Source organism: Chelonia mydas, chromosome 1, assembly GCF_015237465.2.
Source record: "Chelonia mydas isolate rCheMyd1 chromosome 1, rCheMyd1.pri.v2, whole genome shotgun sequence".
NCBI lineage: Eukaryota > Metazoa > Chordata > Testudines > Cheloniidae > Chelonia > Chelonia mydas.
Genome location: NC_057849.1, coordinates 282,727,159 through 282,744,395, shown reverse-complemented (window position 1 = coordinate 282,744,395; position 17,237 = coordinate 282,727,159). Strand labels below are relative to the sequence as shown.

The window sequence follows — 17,237 nt, the reverse complement described above, 5'->3', positions numbered from 1 at the left end:
TAAATTATTAATAGAACAACATTTAATGACAAAGATATGCTATAGAGTAGTAGGTTCTCGTTCCTAATTTCTGTTTGGGTCTTTTGTGTCCATTTTGTAGCTAATGCAAGTATTGTTTCCAGTTTAATTGAAAACTATGTCTAGTAATGGGGCTTCCACTGTTTCCCATAGGAGACTGATTCACAGTCCAGTAGACTTCATCATTTTCCCTACATTTAGCCTGTTTAGCCTACATTTGCCTTTGCTCTCTTATTCCATTAATCCTCTTTAAACAATTATCTTTCCATATTTGGTGTTCACACCTACTAAATATTTTGTATAAATACATTGATTGCTGTGACATAACTCACTCTCTTCGTGACTATAATCAGAATGACATATGAAAAATAAGATTCACTGCACAGAAAATTTCTTTAGCGTTGGATATGCTTTGTGGGATTTTCCCCCCGAAGTGTGGAATCCCTATTCTTGGTTAATTCAAGGTATTTAAAAAAATCATTGTTTCCATATGAAAAATAAAAGCAATTAATTTAACCAGTGTTTGCTTAATAGAGAGCTGGAGTTTTTTCCATTTCTTTGTATCTAATAAATACAAAAATGATCAATGCTATTGTTCATATCCAAATCTATGATGCCCACTACTAACTAAAGTGAAACGTAAAATAACATGTATGAAAGTATTTTTCTATGTGCAATAAATACACTACTTTTTGGTTTTCAAAAATATTTGGTCAGTGAATTATTTTCCCCTATATTGTTAAATATAATAACTTTTAAGTGTAATTACACACTTTGAATGTGGGATCTTTTAATACTTCAGCATACCTGAAGCAGCAATAAAAATGACTGACAAACACTGTTTTAATGCTTACAAAACTTGCATCCTGTAGGTGTTAATATTTACTAAAAAAACTGTCAGTTACAAATCTCAATCCATATGGTTCTAAAGGAACCCTCATGAGCCAGTAAGATTCCTTCCTTTAGACTCCACACATTAATTCAAGTGGCTGTTCTCTACATGTAGTCTTGAATGCACTCCAGAATATGTGAAGGTTTGAAGTAACTGATCTTAGCATTTACCTGTTTTCTTGCTTAATAAGTTTTGTTAAAGTAGCAGTTCCCCAACTGTGATCCATAGACTGGTAATGATCTGCAGAGCCTTTACTGGTCATCTGCAGAACATACTCTGAGAATCATGAACTGGAAGGTTGGAGAGAAGGTAATTTGAGGGGCATTTTTCTTATTTCAAAGTGAAAGACTTTTACCTTAAGTTATAACCCCAAGAACCATGTGTGGAAGCTTTTTCCACATACTGGTATCCCTTGCCCTCCCCCTCCCTCCCCTCCCCCCCCAAAAGAGAGCTTATGTGCCTGTGCATTACCCCACTCTATCCATGGATGTGCATGGGGTGGAATTTACCCCCCAACATTAATACAGTGGCACGCTATATTAACTAATTTCCACCTCAGGGTCCCCAGGAGCTGCCTCAGCCAGGAAGCTGGGGTGGAGGATGGGATGAATGTTGAGGCCAGAGCCGCAGTAGGGGGAGACAGCTTTCATGCACATGGCCCTGGCCTTGTAGATGCTGCTGGGATTCTCAAGGTTTGTGGAGATCTTTATTTGGGGGATGTAGATTCAATTAATTCTCAGCATGATTATCTAAATTCCCTCGTTACCATGGTGAATTTTTTTCTCTGTGCCATAAAAACGTTGTTTCCCCTTGAAGATCAGAGGCCTGGGACTCAGAACTCCTGAACTCTAATCCCAACTTGTGCATTAATTTGTTCTCTAATTCATCTTACCCATCTGTAATAGAAATAATACTATATTTAACTACCGCCAAGGGTGTTGTGAGGCTTTATTATTTTTTCAATGCTTTGAGTGTGTTCCTCAGTAAGAGTTGACATAGTCCCTACCCAGATAAGTTTAGAATCTATAGGAGGTTTGTTGTTTGAGATAGTAAGCTCAATAAATTACAAAGGTGAAGGCAAATGTTATTTAGCCTGGGATGATTATTACTGAGTTAACAGAAAGTATCCTTAAAGTACTGTACTAAATTTTCAATTAAACTTTCACTTTTTGAATGAAAATTCAATGAAAGGGGCTTCGGGAGCTGTCAAACTACTAAAAAGTTAAAAAATGATTTTTTTTAAGGCCCAGTTTTATGAATATTTTTGCGTGTATCCAAGTTGTATGCTGAAGATGCCGATGTGAGTACACAAATTGGTGATCACAATTCAAGATCATGCAGTGGAATTGTAATAAAAGCAGAGCACTGCATATTCATAGCAGAGTTGTCAAGCGGTATTTAAATGGTAGGTATCCTAGCAATCTGATTCATAATGGTTGCTAGCTATTCAGAATATATTCACATACTTGAGTGGCTGGAATATTTTTATAATTACTAAGCAAATCAAATGCCCACATAGTGCAAGGGATTGTATAAATGAGAGAGAAACTGTGCATTTATGAATTAGTAGCTGTAAGAGCCTCATACACTGGCTGAGCATATTAATATTCAGTACAATGGTTTATAAAGTGCTTTCAGGTCTTTAGATGAAAGCCACTATTGAAGTGTAGAGTAGTAATAAAGGGCTTATACCTATGCCTCAGCAAACCGAAAGGAAAGATGGATACACCAGAACTTCAACACTTCACCTAGGTATAAAAGGCAGTGGAATGCTTTGTTACATCTGTGATTCTTAAGTAGATTTAAATCTCCTTACATAGTTTTGTTCTTCTTGTATTTCATATCATGAAGAAGAAACCTGGCCTCATGGTATTTCTGACTAATTTGCCTTCCGCTAACAGTTGGCATGGTGATATGCCACAAAATACCTCGAAACTCAGTGTTGTGGCATCTAAAGTAAATCTTTGAAAAGATCTTTTGAATTGCTGAAAAACGGGTTTACTAAAAGTTTAGTTAATGACTTACCTGCATATTTGTATCTTGTCTGTATGTTTAATAGTTTAAGTGCTCACAACTAGGTTTCTGAAGCTAACTTAGCATTTAAAAAATGGGTAAGACGGTGCTATTGCAGACACTGCACTGTATTATATTGATTTTTTTAAAATAATGAACTATGATCACAAAAGAATGTTTGGGTTTTTTGGCCTCATTTATAAAATAGGAATTAAATCAAGCTATTTCTAAAAGCATCATTTTACTTAGAGAAGAAGTTGCTTGTCATGGATACAGACATTTACATATGTAAGGGAAATATCAACAATTAAATAATCCTTTTTGTTTTAATTGTAGGAGTTCCATCTGGAATATGACAAATTAGAAGAAAGGCCTCATCTGCCATCAACCTTCAACTACAACCCTGCTCAGCAAGCCTTCTAAAGACTTCCCTTTTCTTGGGGTATGGCTGTCTCAGCACAATACTCAAAATAACTGCAGAACTGATGTGGCTCAGGCATCCTGGTTTTAATTCCTTGAGGATCTGGCAATTGGCTCATGCAAAGGGTCACCATTTGAGGTCCTGCCTTACTAATTATGTGCTGCCCAACAACTAAATTTGTAATTTGTTTTTCTTTAGTTTGAGCAGGGTCTGAATTTGTTTTTGTATTATTTTATTTTTTGCCAGCAGACAAGCTTGGGTCTAAAGACAAGCGAATACACTGTCAAAAGTTTACCACTTAGTTTCCAAAATGTAAAAAAAAAAAAAAGAAAAGCAAAAAGACAAAATTAGACAATTTGCATTGTTCATTGTAGCACTATTGGTAATAAAAAATGTTTGTGCATTTTTATGTGAAGATCCTTCTCGTATTTCATTTGGAAAGATGAGCAAGGTCTGCTTCCTTCATTTTACTTCCCCTTATGTTTTTGAAAGGCAGTTTTCGCCAAGCTTAATGCAAGAATATCTGACTGTTTAGAAGAAAGATATTGCCACAACCTCTGGTTAGTTTCCAGGGTTGTGTATTACTGAGCTTCATCTTTCCAGAATGAGCAAAACACTGTCCAGTCTTTGTTACAATTTTGTAATAAATGTGTACATTTTTTTTAAATTTTTGGACATCACATGAATAAAGGTATGTATGTACGAATGTGTATATATTATATATATGACATCTATTTTGGAAAATGTTTGCCCTGCTGTACCTCATTTTTAGGAGGTGTGCATGGATGCAATATATGAAAACGGGACATTCTGGAACTGCTGGTCAGGGGACTGCTTTGTCGCCCTGTGCACTAAAGGGCCAGATTTTCAGCAGCCAAGGACATCCATACCCAAGTGAATGTGATGGGACTTAAAGAAGTGAACTGAGACAATTCACTCTGGCTGTTTGAACAGCAGCGTTTCATAGGAAGAGAAAAAAAAAATCAATCTTGTATTTTCTGACCACATAAAGGCTTCTTCTCTTTGTAATAAAGTAGAAAAGCTCTCCTCACTGCAGTGTTGACTTTGATTTGAAATTGTGAAATCATTTCTTCAACAATGAAAAATGAAAATAACTGTTGAAGTATTAAAAATATCAAGCTGTACAGTGGTTAAGACACTTACATTGAAGAGTCTTTTAGCTGCTGACAAATAATTTAAGAGATTATATACCTTTCCTCAGTAGGCCAAAAATTATGGTCAATCTTGTTTTCACATTAAACAAACTAATACAAAATAGAAAATTATTTTTTACAAATGGGGTTGGGTAACATTTGAAATGATAGAAAGGTTCATATTAAAATACTTTTCTTTTTGTGATGGGTTTGTTGGTTTAGAATTAAAATATCCTAACTCGTCACAGCTTTACTTCCAAGCTGATATTTTACCACTTCAAACAGAGAAGTATGTTTCATTTGATGCATATGACTTCCTGAGGCTCAGACCTCAATAAACAAAACCTGAATACACCATTTCTGGAAAGTACTGTAACTGTTCTCTAGACTAAAGGAAAAAAATAACAACCTGGGTAGTGTGTGTCCCTTATTTTAATGTGACAGTTATTTTACATTCAACGACTTGTGAACTATATTACATCTGATGATGCAAACTATGTTTTAAAAAACCTGCGGTTACCAAAGCAAGAAAAGACAGCAAAACAATGTCAGTGAATCTTGATTTTTTTTTTATTTTAGTTTTTAACCTATTTTTCTATGTAGTACAAAACAGTTTGTTGGCATTTATCATATAATGTTTGGAAATTGACCAATAATGACATTGCTGTGTTTCTGTATCAGGTGTATAGCAACTTTAAATTCTACATTTTTATATGTATTTTGGGATAAGAGAGACATAAAAATATAAAACTACTTATATATCATCTTTTTATTATTTAAAGCAAACAACTTTCTCAATCTGAAAGGAAAGTGATGGTCATAATTTAAATGGTTACAAACACTGATGAAAAAAGTTGCCTATGATTTTTCCCTAGCTCAGAAAAGAATCAAACATTTAACTATTAAGAAACAAAAACTATAAACGGAGGGATGATGTACTGAAAAAATCACAACAGTTTAATACTCATGGTAAATATTTCTAATTTTAAAAGGCCTGCTTAGACTTCAAGATTTAGGTTTTTAAAAGTACCTTAAGAATACATTAACTTTCATTTAGATGTGATTATTTGTGGTCTAATATATTTTTTCCCGCACAGTATCAGTCTTGGTGAAATGAACAAAGGTAGAGTAAGGAGCAAGACAGTTAGTGAAATTAACAAAACAAAACAAAACCTTACATGCTGCAAAGTATGTGATGACCTTTTAAAAATCAATCATTAATCTGGAATTAGGAACGTAACCGCATCTTCCAAACGGTGACTTTTGTAAAGACTTTGCATTCAGTTTCACTAATTCAGAAACTTGATGTACTTAAAATTAATATAAAATACAATGCACAAGTGTCGGTGCAGGAACTGATGACTTATACTTTCCAAGGGAATAAATGATGTGGCTCATTTATCCTGCTTCTTGGTGATTAAATAAGGGGGTACAAAGACTGGTAACTCCTGGGTTATTTTAGTTTTGTATCATGTTGTGCCAAAGCAGGAGAAGGAGCTTTGAATAAAAAACAAAAGATATAAAACTTGAAGTACTCCATGAACAACTACAGGTCTCCTTAATAAAAAGCAGAACTCTTTTTAAAAAACAAACACACATACACAATACCCTTACTGAAAAGATTTTTAATCAGCATATTTTGGTGACTGAATTGAGTTAGGATACTATGATTATATCTGTGTTTCAATAAAAGACCCGCGGCACAGCCATGGCTGGCCTGGGTCAGCTGACTCGGGCTCACAGGATTCAGGCTACAGGGCTATAAAATTACAGTGTCGATGTTTGTGCTTGGGCGGGAGCCCACGCTCTGAGACCCCGCGAGAGGGGTGGGTCTCAAAGCCCAGGCTCCAGCCTGAGCCTGAACATTTTTAGCCCCGCAGCCTGAGTCAGCTGCCCTAAGCTCTGAGACTTGGTGCTGAGGATTTTTGTATTACGCTGTAGACCTATCCTGTGGGTATATCTACGCTCCAGTGTAAGCCCAGGGTTCGAACTCAGGCTCAAGCCTAACCCCTCCTCTGTCGACACACACATCCCGCTAACTCAGGCTCCCAGGACCCTAACGGAGGGGTGGAGGATCCAAGCCTGAGTCAAGCCAGGACCCAGGATTCAAGCCACAATTGCTTTGCAGTATAGATGCAGCCCCACTGGACTCATGTTCTGGGAGTCTGTCTAAAGTATCCCAATGGCCAACTTTCTTTGTTCTTTGGCAGTCAAGTTTTGGTGGACAGTCAAGTTTTCCCACACTGCACCATGAACAAAGGTTAGAGTGGCCACATTTTGGGAGGGGCCAGCATAGTGCGGTGTAGATGCTGAAGCCCCAGGTTGGGACCGATGGTTTATGAATGCCAAACCTGAGGTTACAGATGATGCTCAAACCCTAGGTTAACAAACCCAGGGTCTGCTAACTTGAGTTCTAACCCGGGGCTGATGTGCAGTGTAGACATACCCTATGCTATAACACACTGGTTTGTTGTATATCCTGTGGCAGCTAATGTACAAAAAACTTTGGAGGTGATTTTTATATTCACTATAACATTATTATTCTTGGAGTAAAAAGATTACTATTCTTCAACTGTTTTCATTTAAGTCTTTTTCTGTAATTACATGTAGTCAGTCCTCTGTGGACCGTACGCAAGGTAAGTTATGAGTAGCAGTATGAACCTGGCTTTCTCAAAACAGTTGGAAATATTTAGATCTTTGAAGTGTTTCAAAGACATTTCTAGAGTTGTGGTTTTGTTAAGGTTTGTTATAAAGCTCTCTTCACTGATGCATTGAAACAGAAGAAGAATCATTCCAGTTTATTTGGATAATCACTTCTCTGTTGGGAAAAAAATGAAATGGACATTACGCATGTGTCTAGAAATAGCAGTGAAGGGAATATTCAGTTAGACAACTATTCCAGTCTTATCTCAAACCACTGGGCTTTTTCCAAAACTGAGTTAAAAACAAGCAATCTTAGCATTCAAGTCCCTGTCTGAGTTTTATTACAGTGATGGGTCCTGATGCTGCAAATATTTACAAATGTGAGTAACTTCATGCACTTGAGTCTCGCTGAACACACATGTAGTCCCGCTGAACATGCGAGGCTACTCACACATGTACGGTTATTCATGTACAATATTTTGGCGTTGGGTGCCAAAGCTGTCTGCCCTATGTATTTTAGTATTAGTGACTGACAGATTGCTGATTGACACAGTAAGTGTTATCCAGCACAGGAACTTAATAGTCCTGCTGCTATTTTGCCGTACATTATGTGCAATGTTGTATCTTTAGATCAGTGCAATTGATTTGAATTTTTATAGTTTATTACAGTAGATAATCTTATTTCAAAAAAGCTATTGACTCTCAATTTTCAGAAGATTTTGCTTCGAATAAGCTGAGTCATATACTTTAATTAGTATTTAACTGAAGTTCTAGAATGTGCTGCATTTCAGTAACTGGAGCCACTAACTTTGAATTACAATTTTTTTGTAATGACCCAGAGGCAATGCTGAAAATAACTCTGGAAATCGTCAATTCTTTCATTTCTGTAAGTCTGTTTAGCAGACACCTAGATCCTGGCATTGATATCTAGTTGGTAGTGACTCAACGATTCAAACAGGTTAGTCAATTTCTAAATAAAATTGTTTTAAATATAATAATAAACTACACAGGACACATTTAAAATTTACTTTTTAGTAATCTCCCAATAATTTTAATTAAAACGACTTCCACAGGAATTGTGTATTTACACTGACTGAAATTGAATGTAAACGTCATTGGCAGCCTACCTTAATCAAGAAGGGATTTAAAATGAACAATTGTGATGCTAATGAATGAGCTGCATAGTTTTGTATTCCAAATAACTAAATATATTAAAATTGCATAGGTTAAAATAGTTATACATTTCAGAATAAGCTTATTCTTTGGATACCATGCTTCCCCCCACATTTTTCTTAGAGGATAATCTCAAAATTATGGTAATGGGAGTTTGGGTTGGGTACAGGCTACTGTACTGTAACTTTTTTCTCCTGGATTCTCACTTGAGACTCTTCACATAGGGTGAGAACTTCGGGGATTTGGCTATTTGTTTTCCTCCCTCTAACAAATAATTTTGCCCTCAGCATTTTGGGGGCATCAAAAGAGTTTACATCTAGTCATTTGAATAATAATGAAGTTGAATTTTACAGATTAATTTTTAAATTGTGGTTTGAATAACCTCAGATTTAATTTGCCCTTTAAAAACAGTCTACTATTGGAGTTACTTTTCAGCTATTTTTAAAGTAAAGTTAGATTTAGCTAAAAAAAAATTCTTGAACGTTATGAAGTCAACTGACTTTGAAATATAGTACTACAAGTTGGATAAATAAAAATTTCAACTTGAACTTGTTAGATATTTATATGCCCAAGTTTCCTGTTTCATTTCACATAAACATACAATACTTTATCTGTGAAGATGTGAAAGCGCATTTCAACCATTTTTATTGTATACAGCTGTTAAAAAGTCTGTAATGTCCACTGTACAAGCAAACTAGCAACTGTCCTATTATATGCTTCATCTTTCATATGCCTGTGCATTGTTGCTGACCAAAAGCTAATGCAAAGCTGGGCACTTGTGCTGACATGTTTGTGAGAAGAAGGAAAAAGGGATGCCTCCTCTTGTTACTGAGTCCTGATGGTCACTTTTTTCTTTGAAGGTATGGGATGAAATCTATACATCTCATGTTTACAAATAAACAAACTGCTTATGGTATCAAAAGCATTGCATTCTCAATAGCCTTGCTTTACTAAGCTTATCTACATGCTCCTAAAAATTGTATTTAAAGATTTCAAGAAATATAGCAAGAGTTCAGTCAATCTAGTATTGCAGAAACACTTTTATAAATTACTAGTCCAGGTACTGTCTATAAAAGCTTCTATAAAAGATTAAACAATATTTACTATTTTCATATTCAGGCTTTGACTTAAACACCAAGACACTTGTTAATGCAATTGTCCTCTCTCTTGCTTTCGGATATAGGGTAAAAAAGGGTATACATAGAGGATCAGTTTTTTTCTGTGGCACTGCTTTGGATGAAGAGCAAGACCTTTTCTTTGCCATTTACCTTCATACCCATCTGTGTGTGATTTGCCTCCGCTGTAGTCAAAGTTCAGTTTCTCAGATGAACCAATCAATAACTGTCTGCATAAGTAAGATGCCCGTTATACAAAACATTGTATTGGCCGTTGTATAGAAATACGACAGAAGTAAGACGGCTACACTAAACACACACACTTTGACAAATATTACAGGAACTGTCGCTGCTGCTACTATAGAGAATTACAGGAAACCACACAAAGAAATACAGGTTGCTTAACAGAGCTCATTCTAGCCAGTTGCCCATAGTTGTAGATTGTCTCAAACAGCCTTCAGATGCTAGAAAAGTGCACTCTACTTTTCATATGAAGATTTGTCTGTAGTATGCAGTCTATCCATAAATTAACAAGACAAAATGTATCCAAAACTGGTGAGTAGTTAATGTTATGTGAGATTTTCCAGTTGTCAACATACTTGGCCATTTCAGTGGATTATCAGTTGGAAATATTCAGTTCCTCTAATTTTTTCAAACATGTCTATTGGCTTCTCCTTAATACTCTTAATAAATGCAAACATCTTGAGGCATATTTGAATTAATACATTTACTGGGCATTTCTAGCTGTCTTTCCAGTACCAAAAATAAAGAATTATAATGTAGTTAGACATCTGAAAGGATTAAAAACCTGCACAAATTAGATACACATTTCATAGTTAATGTTTACCTTTCTTTGTTAAACATTTTAATCTACTTATGACTAATGGAACATTATTAATAATTACTCCTCGATTTTCAAAGTGCTGTATAAATGTTAACCTTCAACACTGATTTGATTTGGACCAGTTGGACAAGATTAGCTGTGCTACCACTTAGGCAATTGTCCTGCAATCACAATCTGTGCAGGTGCACCTTCGGCCCTTCAGAGGGACTGCAGAGGTGCTGGGGCCTGCCCACATAGAGCCCCATTGAAGGTGCAGAGCTCTAGCCAGTCACAAATCCTATGATCGGGGCATTAATGATTGCATATGTAACTTTTTCTGACCCAAATAAAATGTATGGAATGTAAATATTTGTAGAGCCCTTTATAAAGGTAAAGGGCCTGGTAAGTGTTCAGCATTATACTCCATCCTCATTTCACCACCTTCTGACGGCACATTTGTTCAGTGAGCTAAAGAGTTATCTATACGTGGTCTTGTAGTACTTACAGACAAGAAATAGTGTTCTTTCACCAGCACCACCAATGTAATGGTGACATATGTAAGAAAAAAGGCTTCAAGATGAAGAATTGATTAAATGTCTGTAAGTTTTGTTTTGTTTTTAGCAGGTAGATGAACTGAGGAATGTATGCAGTTTTGGTACAATGGAAAGGATGATGACTCTCAGAAAGTTAATGTCCCCCTTACATGCAAAGACCCCTTGTCTTATAACAACTGAGTACAGAACACATGGATGGGTATTGATACTGGAAGGGAGTAGAGGAGGATACAAAATTGTATACCAAATGTGAGAGAACTCCTATTGCTAATTGTTTGAAAGGGGAAGACTAATAGGGGGAGGGTTAGTCATGCTTTCATATAAGAACAACACGATGTAATGAGGTAATCAGGAGGCTAAGGAACAAAGAATTTGTCAGCATGGGAGCTGTCCTTTTGAAAGGTAGACATGACAGGTAATAAACCTATGAGGTAAAAAATGCGTTGTTAGGGACCAGAGGGCTGGATGTAGATCACATAGGTTTAGAATCATTGTAAGAAGTTTTAGTATTTTACTTATACATGTTTGCGCTCAAAGAGCAGCAATGTGGTTCGCAAGAGAGCACCATCCCCCAAAATACTAACAGTGCAGAATGATTGCAGGGGACGGATGATGATAAACTGGCCAAAATGAGGAGCATGTTAGAAATATAAAAATAGATGGCAGCAGATAGTATGAAGAACTAAAGACAGCAAGACACACACCTAAGGTTGGCATAATTTTCCTGAAAAATATTTGATTATAAACATGTATTTGATATACAGGAGCTAACCTCCAGATAAAGAGTGCAGTGGTGCAACTGTGGATAATATTCAATAGCATTTATCTTCATATCACAAAAGTAGATTCTTGATAGCCTTTGTGCCAAATATTGCTGAATATAACATTTTAAGAACTTACGGATCAACTTATTTGTAAAGGTTTGAAGTTGAGCATCGCCCTATGAGAGAAGTGACAGTGAACAGCGACACTGCTGTTCCATATTTTGTCCAATGCACAAGTCACCTGAAGAACTGCAAGCTCCGCTTCTGCTCTGGAATTACTACTGCTCTGTTTGTATATAACTGCCTACACTAAAGGCTATGGAATCAGAACAGGTGAGGTAGGAGACAATTGAGCATGCTCTTTCACAGCTGTATCTTTAGGCAATGTTTGTCATTGTAAATTGGTGAGCTATTCAATAGGTCTCTGAAAACACCCCATGCCCTTTGCAAACAGATCAATACTTATGTTGGAGTGGGCAGTCTATGGAGCCAACTTTAAATGTCTAGCTCCTCCCCCCTCAAAAAATCAGGTGTTTGCATGCAAATAATTGTCATTTATCACCCTGTCTACTCTTCCATATTCTGCATAAGTGATTGAAATGCTCCTGAAGAACACATTTCAAACAGGTAATCTGTCAACAGCATAGACCCTTGAATTGGATTTCAGACCAGATACAGCACTGAGATGGTGCTGATCACGACCATAAACCTCATGGTTGACTGGATGACTTGGTAGGGTAGAAAGAATCACACTGTGCTGGCCCTGATTGTTAGTCTCATGTTGTAACCCGCTCAAGAAGATACCAAGAGCTGTGAACCACCGTATTGCTGCTGTGCCTCAGCAAGTGTGAGCTCTGTTGAAGACTAGTGTGTCAGCTCCTTGCAACCCAGTCTGTCGACCTCCCCAGCAAACTCCTCAAGGCTCTCTCAGCCCAATCCTTGCCTAGCAAGTAACAATCAGTGAACTCCAGATGTTTCTCTGCAATACAGTGCATTCACAGAAGATACTAAGTTTGCTGCTCTGATAAAGTCAGTAGATCAGTTTATTAATTTAACTGAGGTAAATACACATGACCCTTTAAACACAATACTGAGCAAAAGTAAAAGTTTATTAATTAAAAAAACATGGATTAAGAGAATACCATGCAAAAGCAATAAAGGTAGAGATGGTTCCAACCAAATAAAAGTGAAAACATACATCTAAAAGACTACAATGTAATCTAGCAAGATGCAGTCTTTATTCAAGGAGATTTTTCTCACCCCCTAGTCTCCTTCCCTGCTTTTCACTGGCCAGGATGCATCACAGAGATCAAATTGCTTGGTTTCTTTGTCTCCTGAGGTCAAAGATAAAGATGGAGTCTCTCTCGGTTCCTTATATCCCCGAAGGAATATCTTTGTTTTACAAGTAGGAAGGCCTTCTGGGGATTCAGTCTCGTATGTCTCTTTGGGGTACAGAAGCCATGTTAATTCTGTGTCTCAAGTTCAGGATCATGAGAGCCCCTGCCAGTTCAGCTCAATGGTTTTGTTTACTGCTAAAATGTAAGTTGAGGTAAAGCCACATTCCTTTGTCTAGGGTAGACCTGTTTATCACCTTTACCTAGGGTAGGCTGTCTTGTCTTAGCCATGTTTTAGTAATATAAGAATGGCTATACTGGATCAGACCAATAGTCCATCTAGCCCAGTATCCTGTCTTCAGATACTGGCTGGTGCCAGATGCTTCAGAGGGAATGAACAAAACAGGGCAATTATACAGTTATCCTCCCCTGGCATCAAGTTCCAGCTTCTGGCAGTCAGAAGTTCAAGAACACCCAGATCATGGGGTTGCATCCCTGACCATCTTTGCCATTATGCTATGCTCCATGAGCGTATCTAATTCTTTTTTAAACCCGGTTCTACTTTTGGCCATTACATCTGGTAACAAATTCCACAGGTAGACTGTGTTGTGTGAAAAAGTGCTTCCTTTGGTTGGTTTTAAACCTGCTACCTATTAATTTCATCAGGTGAGCCCTAGTTCTTGGGTTAAATGAAGGGGTAAATAACACTTCCCTATTCACTTTCTCCACATCATTCATGATTTTATAGACTTTTATCGTATCCCCCCCTTAGTTGTCTCTTTTCTAAGATGAACAATTCCACTCTTTTTAAACTCTCCTCCTATGGCATTTGTTCTATGACCCTAATTATTTTTCTTTCCCTTCTCTGTATCTTTTCCACTTCTAATATCTTTTTTTCAGATGGGGCAAGAAGAACTGCATGTAGTATTCTAGGTGTGGGTGCACCATGGATTCATACAGTGGCATTGATATTTTCTAATCTATCCCTTTCCTAATGGTTCCTAACATTGTTAGCTTTTTTCATCTGCTGCTTCACATTGCGCAGCTGTTTTCAGGGACCTATCCACGACTCCAAGATCTCTTTCTTGAGTGGTAACAGCTAAATTAGAACCCATTATTTTGTATGCATAGTTAGGAATATTTTTTCTAACCTGCATTTGCATTTATCAACCTGGATTTTCATCTGGCGTTTTGATGCCTAGTCATTCAGTTTTCTGGGAACCCTTTGTAACTCTCTGCAATCAGCTTAGAACTTAACTATATTGAGTAATTTAGTATCATCTTCCAATGTTCCCACCTCACTGTTAACCTCCCTTTCCAGTTCATTTATTAGTATGTTAAACAGCACTCCATGAAAACTGACCATTTATTCATATTCCGTGACTGCTTACTTTGCTTAAGAGCCGTTGGCGTGGGACTTGTTAAAGGCTTTCTGAAAGTTCAGGCACACTGAATCCATTGGATCACCCTTGTCCACATGCTTGTTAAAACCCTCAAAGAATTCTACTAGACTGGTGAGGCATGATTTTCCTTTACAAAAACCATGTTGACTCTTCCTAAACATACCATGTTCATCTATGAGTCTGATCTATTTTTACTATAGTTTCAACCAATTTACCTGGTACTGAAGTTAGACTTACTGACTTGTAATTGCCAGGATTGCCTCTGGAGCCTTTTCTAAAAATTGGCACTAATTTAGCTACCCTCTAGTCATCTGCTACAGAGGCTGATTTAAGCAATAGGTTACATGCCCCAGTTAGTAGTTCTAGCAATTTCATATTTGAGTTCCTTCAGAACTCTCAATGGTGAATACCATCTGGTCCTGGGGACTTATTACTGTTTAATTTATCAGTTTGTTCCAAAACCTCCTCTACTGCCATCTCAATCTGGGACATTTCTTCAGATTTGTCATCTAAAAAGAATGGCTCAGGTGTGGGAATCTCCCTCACATTCTTTGCAGTGAAGACCAATGTAAAGAATTAATTTAGCTTCTTTACAACGGGTTTGTCTTCCTTGTGTGCTCCTTTAGCACCTTGATCATCTAGTGGCCCCACTGATCATACCAAGGGAATTCATAACCTTCACATATTATGTTATGTGACCGGCTCGGGCCAGACGGCTATAGGAGAGTAATAGAAGGCAGATATATTAGCCCCAGGCTAAGTAGGTCCCTTTTCCCTGGGTCAGATAACAGGGAAGGTTCCAGAACAATCAGGAACCTTCTGGAGACAATTAAGACAGGCTGATTAGAACACCTGCAGCCAATCAAGAAGCTGCTAGAATCAATTAAGGAAGGCTATTCAGGGCACCTGGGTTTTAAAAAGGAGCTCACTTCAGTTTGTGGTGTGCATGTGAGGAGCTGGGAGCAAGAGGCACTAGGAGCTGAGAGTGAGGACGCGGATAGAGGACTGGGGTGTACAAGCATTATCAGACACCAGGAGGAAGGTCCTGTGGTGCTGATAAAGAAAGTGTTGGGAGGAGGCCATGGGGAAGTAGCCCAGAGAGTTGTAGCTGTCACACAGCTGTTCCAGGAGTCACCCTAGACAGCTGCATTCCACAGGGCCTGGGCTGGAACCCGCAGTAGAGGGTGGGCCCGGGTTCCCCCCAAATCCTCCCAACTCCTGGTCAGACACAGGAGGAGTCGACCTGGACTGTGGGTTCAGAAAAACGGCCAAGCTGAGGGCTGCTGTGAAGCTCCAAAGCGAGCAAATCTGCCAATAAGCGCAAGACCCACCAAGGTAGAGCAGGAACTTTGTCACAGTTAACACATGCATTTTACAATTATATTAATAACCAGCATGGTGTTAACTTTCATATGTCACCTCACAAGGCATATTTTGTACAGATACTATTGTAGTAGTGTGTAGTATGTAAATACAGATGTGCCTAGGGAGACGCATACCATAGAGGTTTGTGATGACTGCTACTTCCTCACCTCAAGAGCATCCAGTCCTAGGGTCCTGCAGTAATCACCCCTATTCTTCCCATTCAACATCTATATTTAATCCCCTAGAAGAAGCTCGTATGTACTTCTACATATTGCTGGTACTGATGATGTAACGTCACATCAGGCACGGCCCCATTACTCAACACTGCCAGTGCCTGGGTAACAGTAAAACCCATATTAGTTAAACCCAGGGAAGACATAGGAGGTGATAGTGGAAAGAGAAAAGTGTTTTCAAGCACTGGCCCTAATTGTAACATTACCCTTCTTCAAAGGTGTCCATCCTCTGAGCACCAGTGTGGATGGAGTCTTGGGGGTCCAGAAGGACTGCTTACTGGCACCAGTAACTAGAAGCGCCTTTCAATATCTGCAGCCAGGCATGAGACTGCTCTTTTTCTGCTATGGACCTGGCCACAGTAGTTCACACATTTGTCACTTTTGGGATCAACTACTGCAATAAACTGTATGGGGTTGAAAGCAAATGCCATGAACAAGCAGTGGCCAGTGAGACAGGGTAATGAACTTGCTACCGTGGATGCCTCACTGACTCTATTAGCAGGCTGTATTTAACAGCTGGATCTTCAGTGGGCTTGGACCCATCTAGGGCAGCTACTTTTCTTTGTGACCATAAAGCTATGTTAATCGGAAACACTAGATCTGATTGCACTTAGAATGAAATTTGCATATGTACCCCATAACTACTCTTTTTGCTAGTCTGCATGCACCCATAACCACCCAGAAAACTTTTTACCAAGCAGTCACTGAAGATACTGCACGAGGACGGAGCAGAGTTTGACGCTGGCAGACCAGGTGCCAGCTCATGCCAAGGTCTGTAGGCCTCACGTAACGCTGATTAAGGTATATCTGGAAACCATCTGGCTCAACTGTGTGTTAGCACTGATAAAACAGTCATTAAATTTATAGACGTGTTTGGACTTTGTGAAATGTTTGATGAGCTGCTGCATGCATTAATCTCACTTATAATATCTGTATACCATGTTATAAGGTAATATTTAATTGTTTTGCTCTGTAACTATAAAAGTGTTTCCTATGAAAATGGAAACTCCCACAGTCAGGAGAGAAGTAATACCAAGTGTGAAATACTAGTTTATCACAAGAGGGGTCATTTCCTGCTCAACAAAGGAAGTCCTATAGACACTAGATGAACCAGTGTGGAAAATCAGTGGACAAAGGACTTTGTTTATTGCTCCCCACACACCCATGAAGAGGGGATCTGCACAAACCGTCCTATCAGTTTGACCTGGGGAAAGGGAATACAAATCCCTGTCAAGAAGAAATTATCCCTGTGCTGCTTGGACTTCAGGGAGAGGGCAAGACTTCTAAGCATAAGCAAGGGATCCCCAGCTGTTTAGCATAGGTTAGCCCTAA

General features: G+C 38.2%; 1 protein-coding gene across 5 annotated transcripts in view; it reads left to right on the top strand.

Moving 5' to 3' along the window:
• Nucleotides 1-4,395, top strand: part of CNOT2 (CCR4-NOT transcription complex subunit 2) — a 149,294-nt gene extending 144,899 nt beyond the window's left edge. For all 5 annotated transcript variants that reach the window (XM_037886601.2, XM_037886599.2, XM_037886580.2 and 2 more), the window contains one exon: nucleotides 3,260-4,395. In XM_037886601.2, coding sequence (XP_037742529.1) covers nucleotides 3,260-3,346 — 87 coding nt within the window. In that variant the 3' untranslated portion in view covers nucleotides 3,347-4,395. The remainder of the gene's footprint in view (nucleotides 1-3,259) is intronic.
• The last annotated feature ends 12,842 nt before the right edge of the window (nucleotides 4,396-17,237 follow it).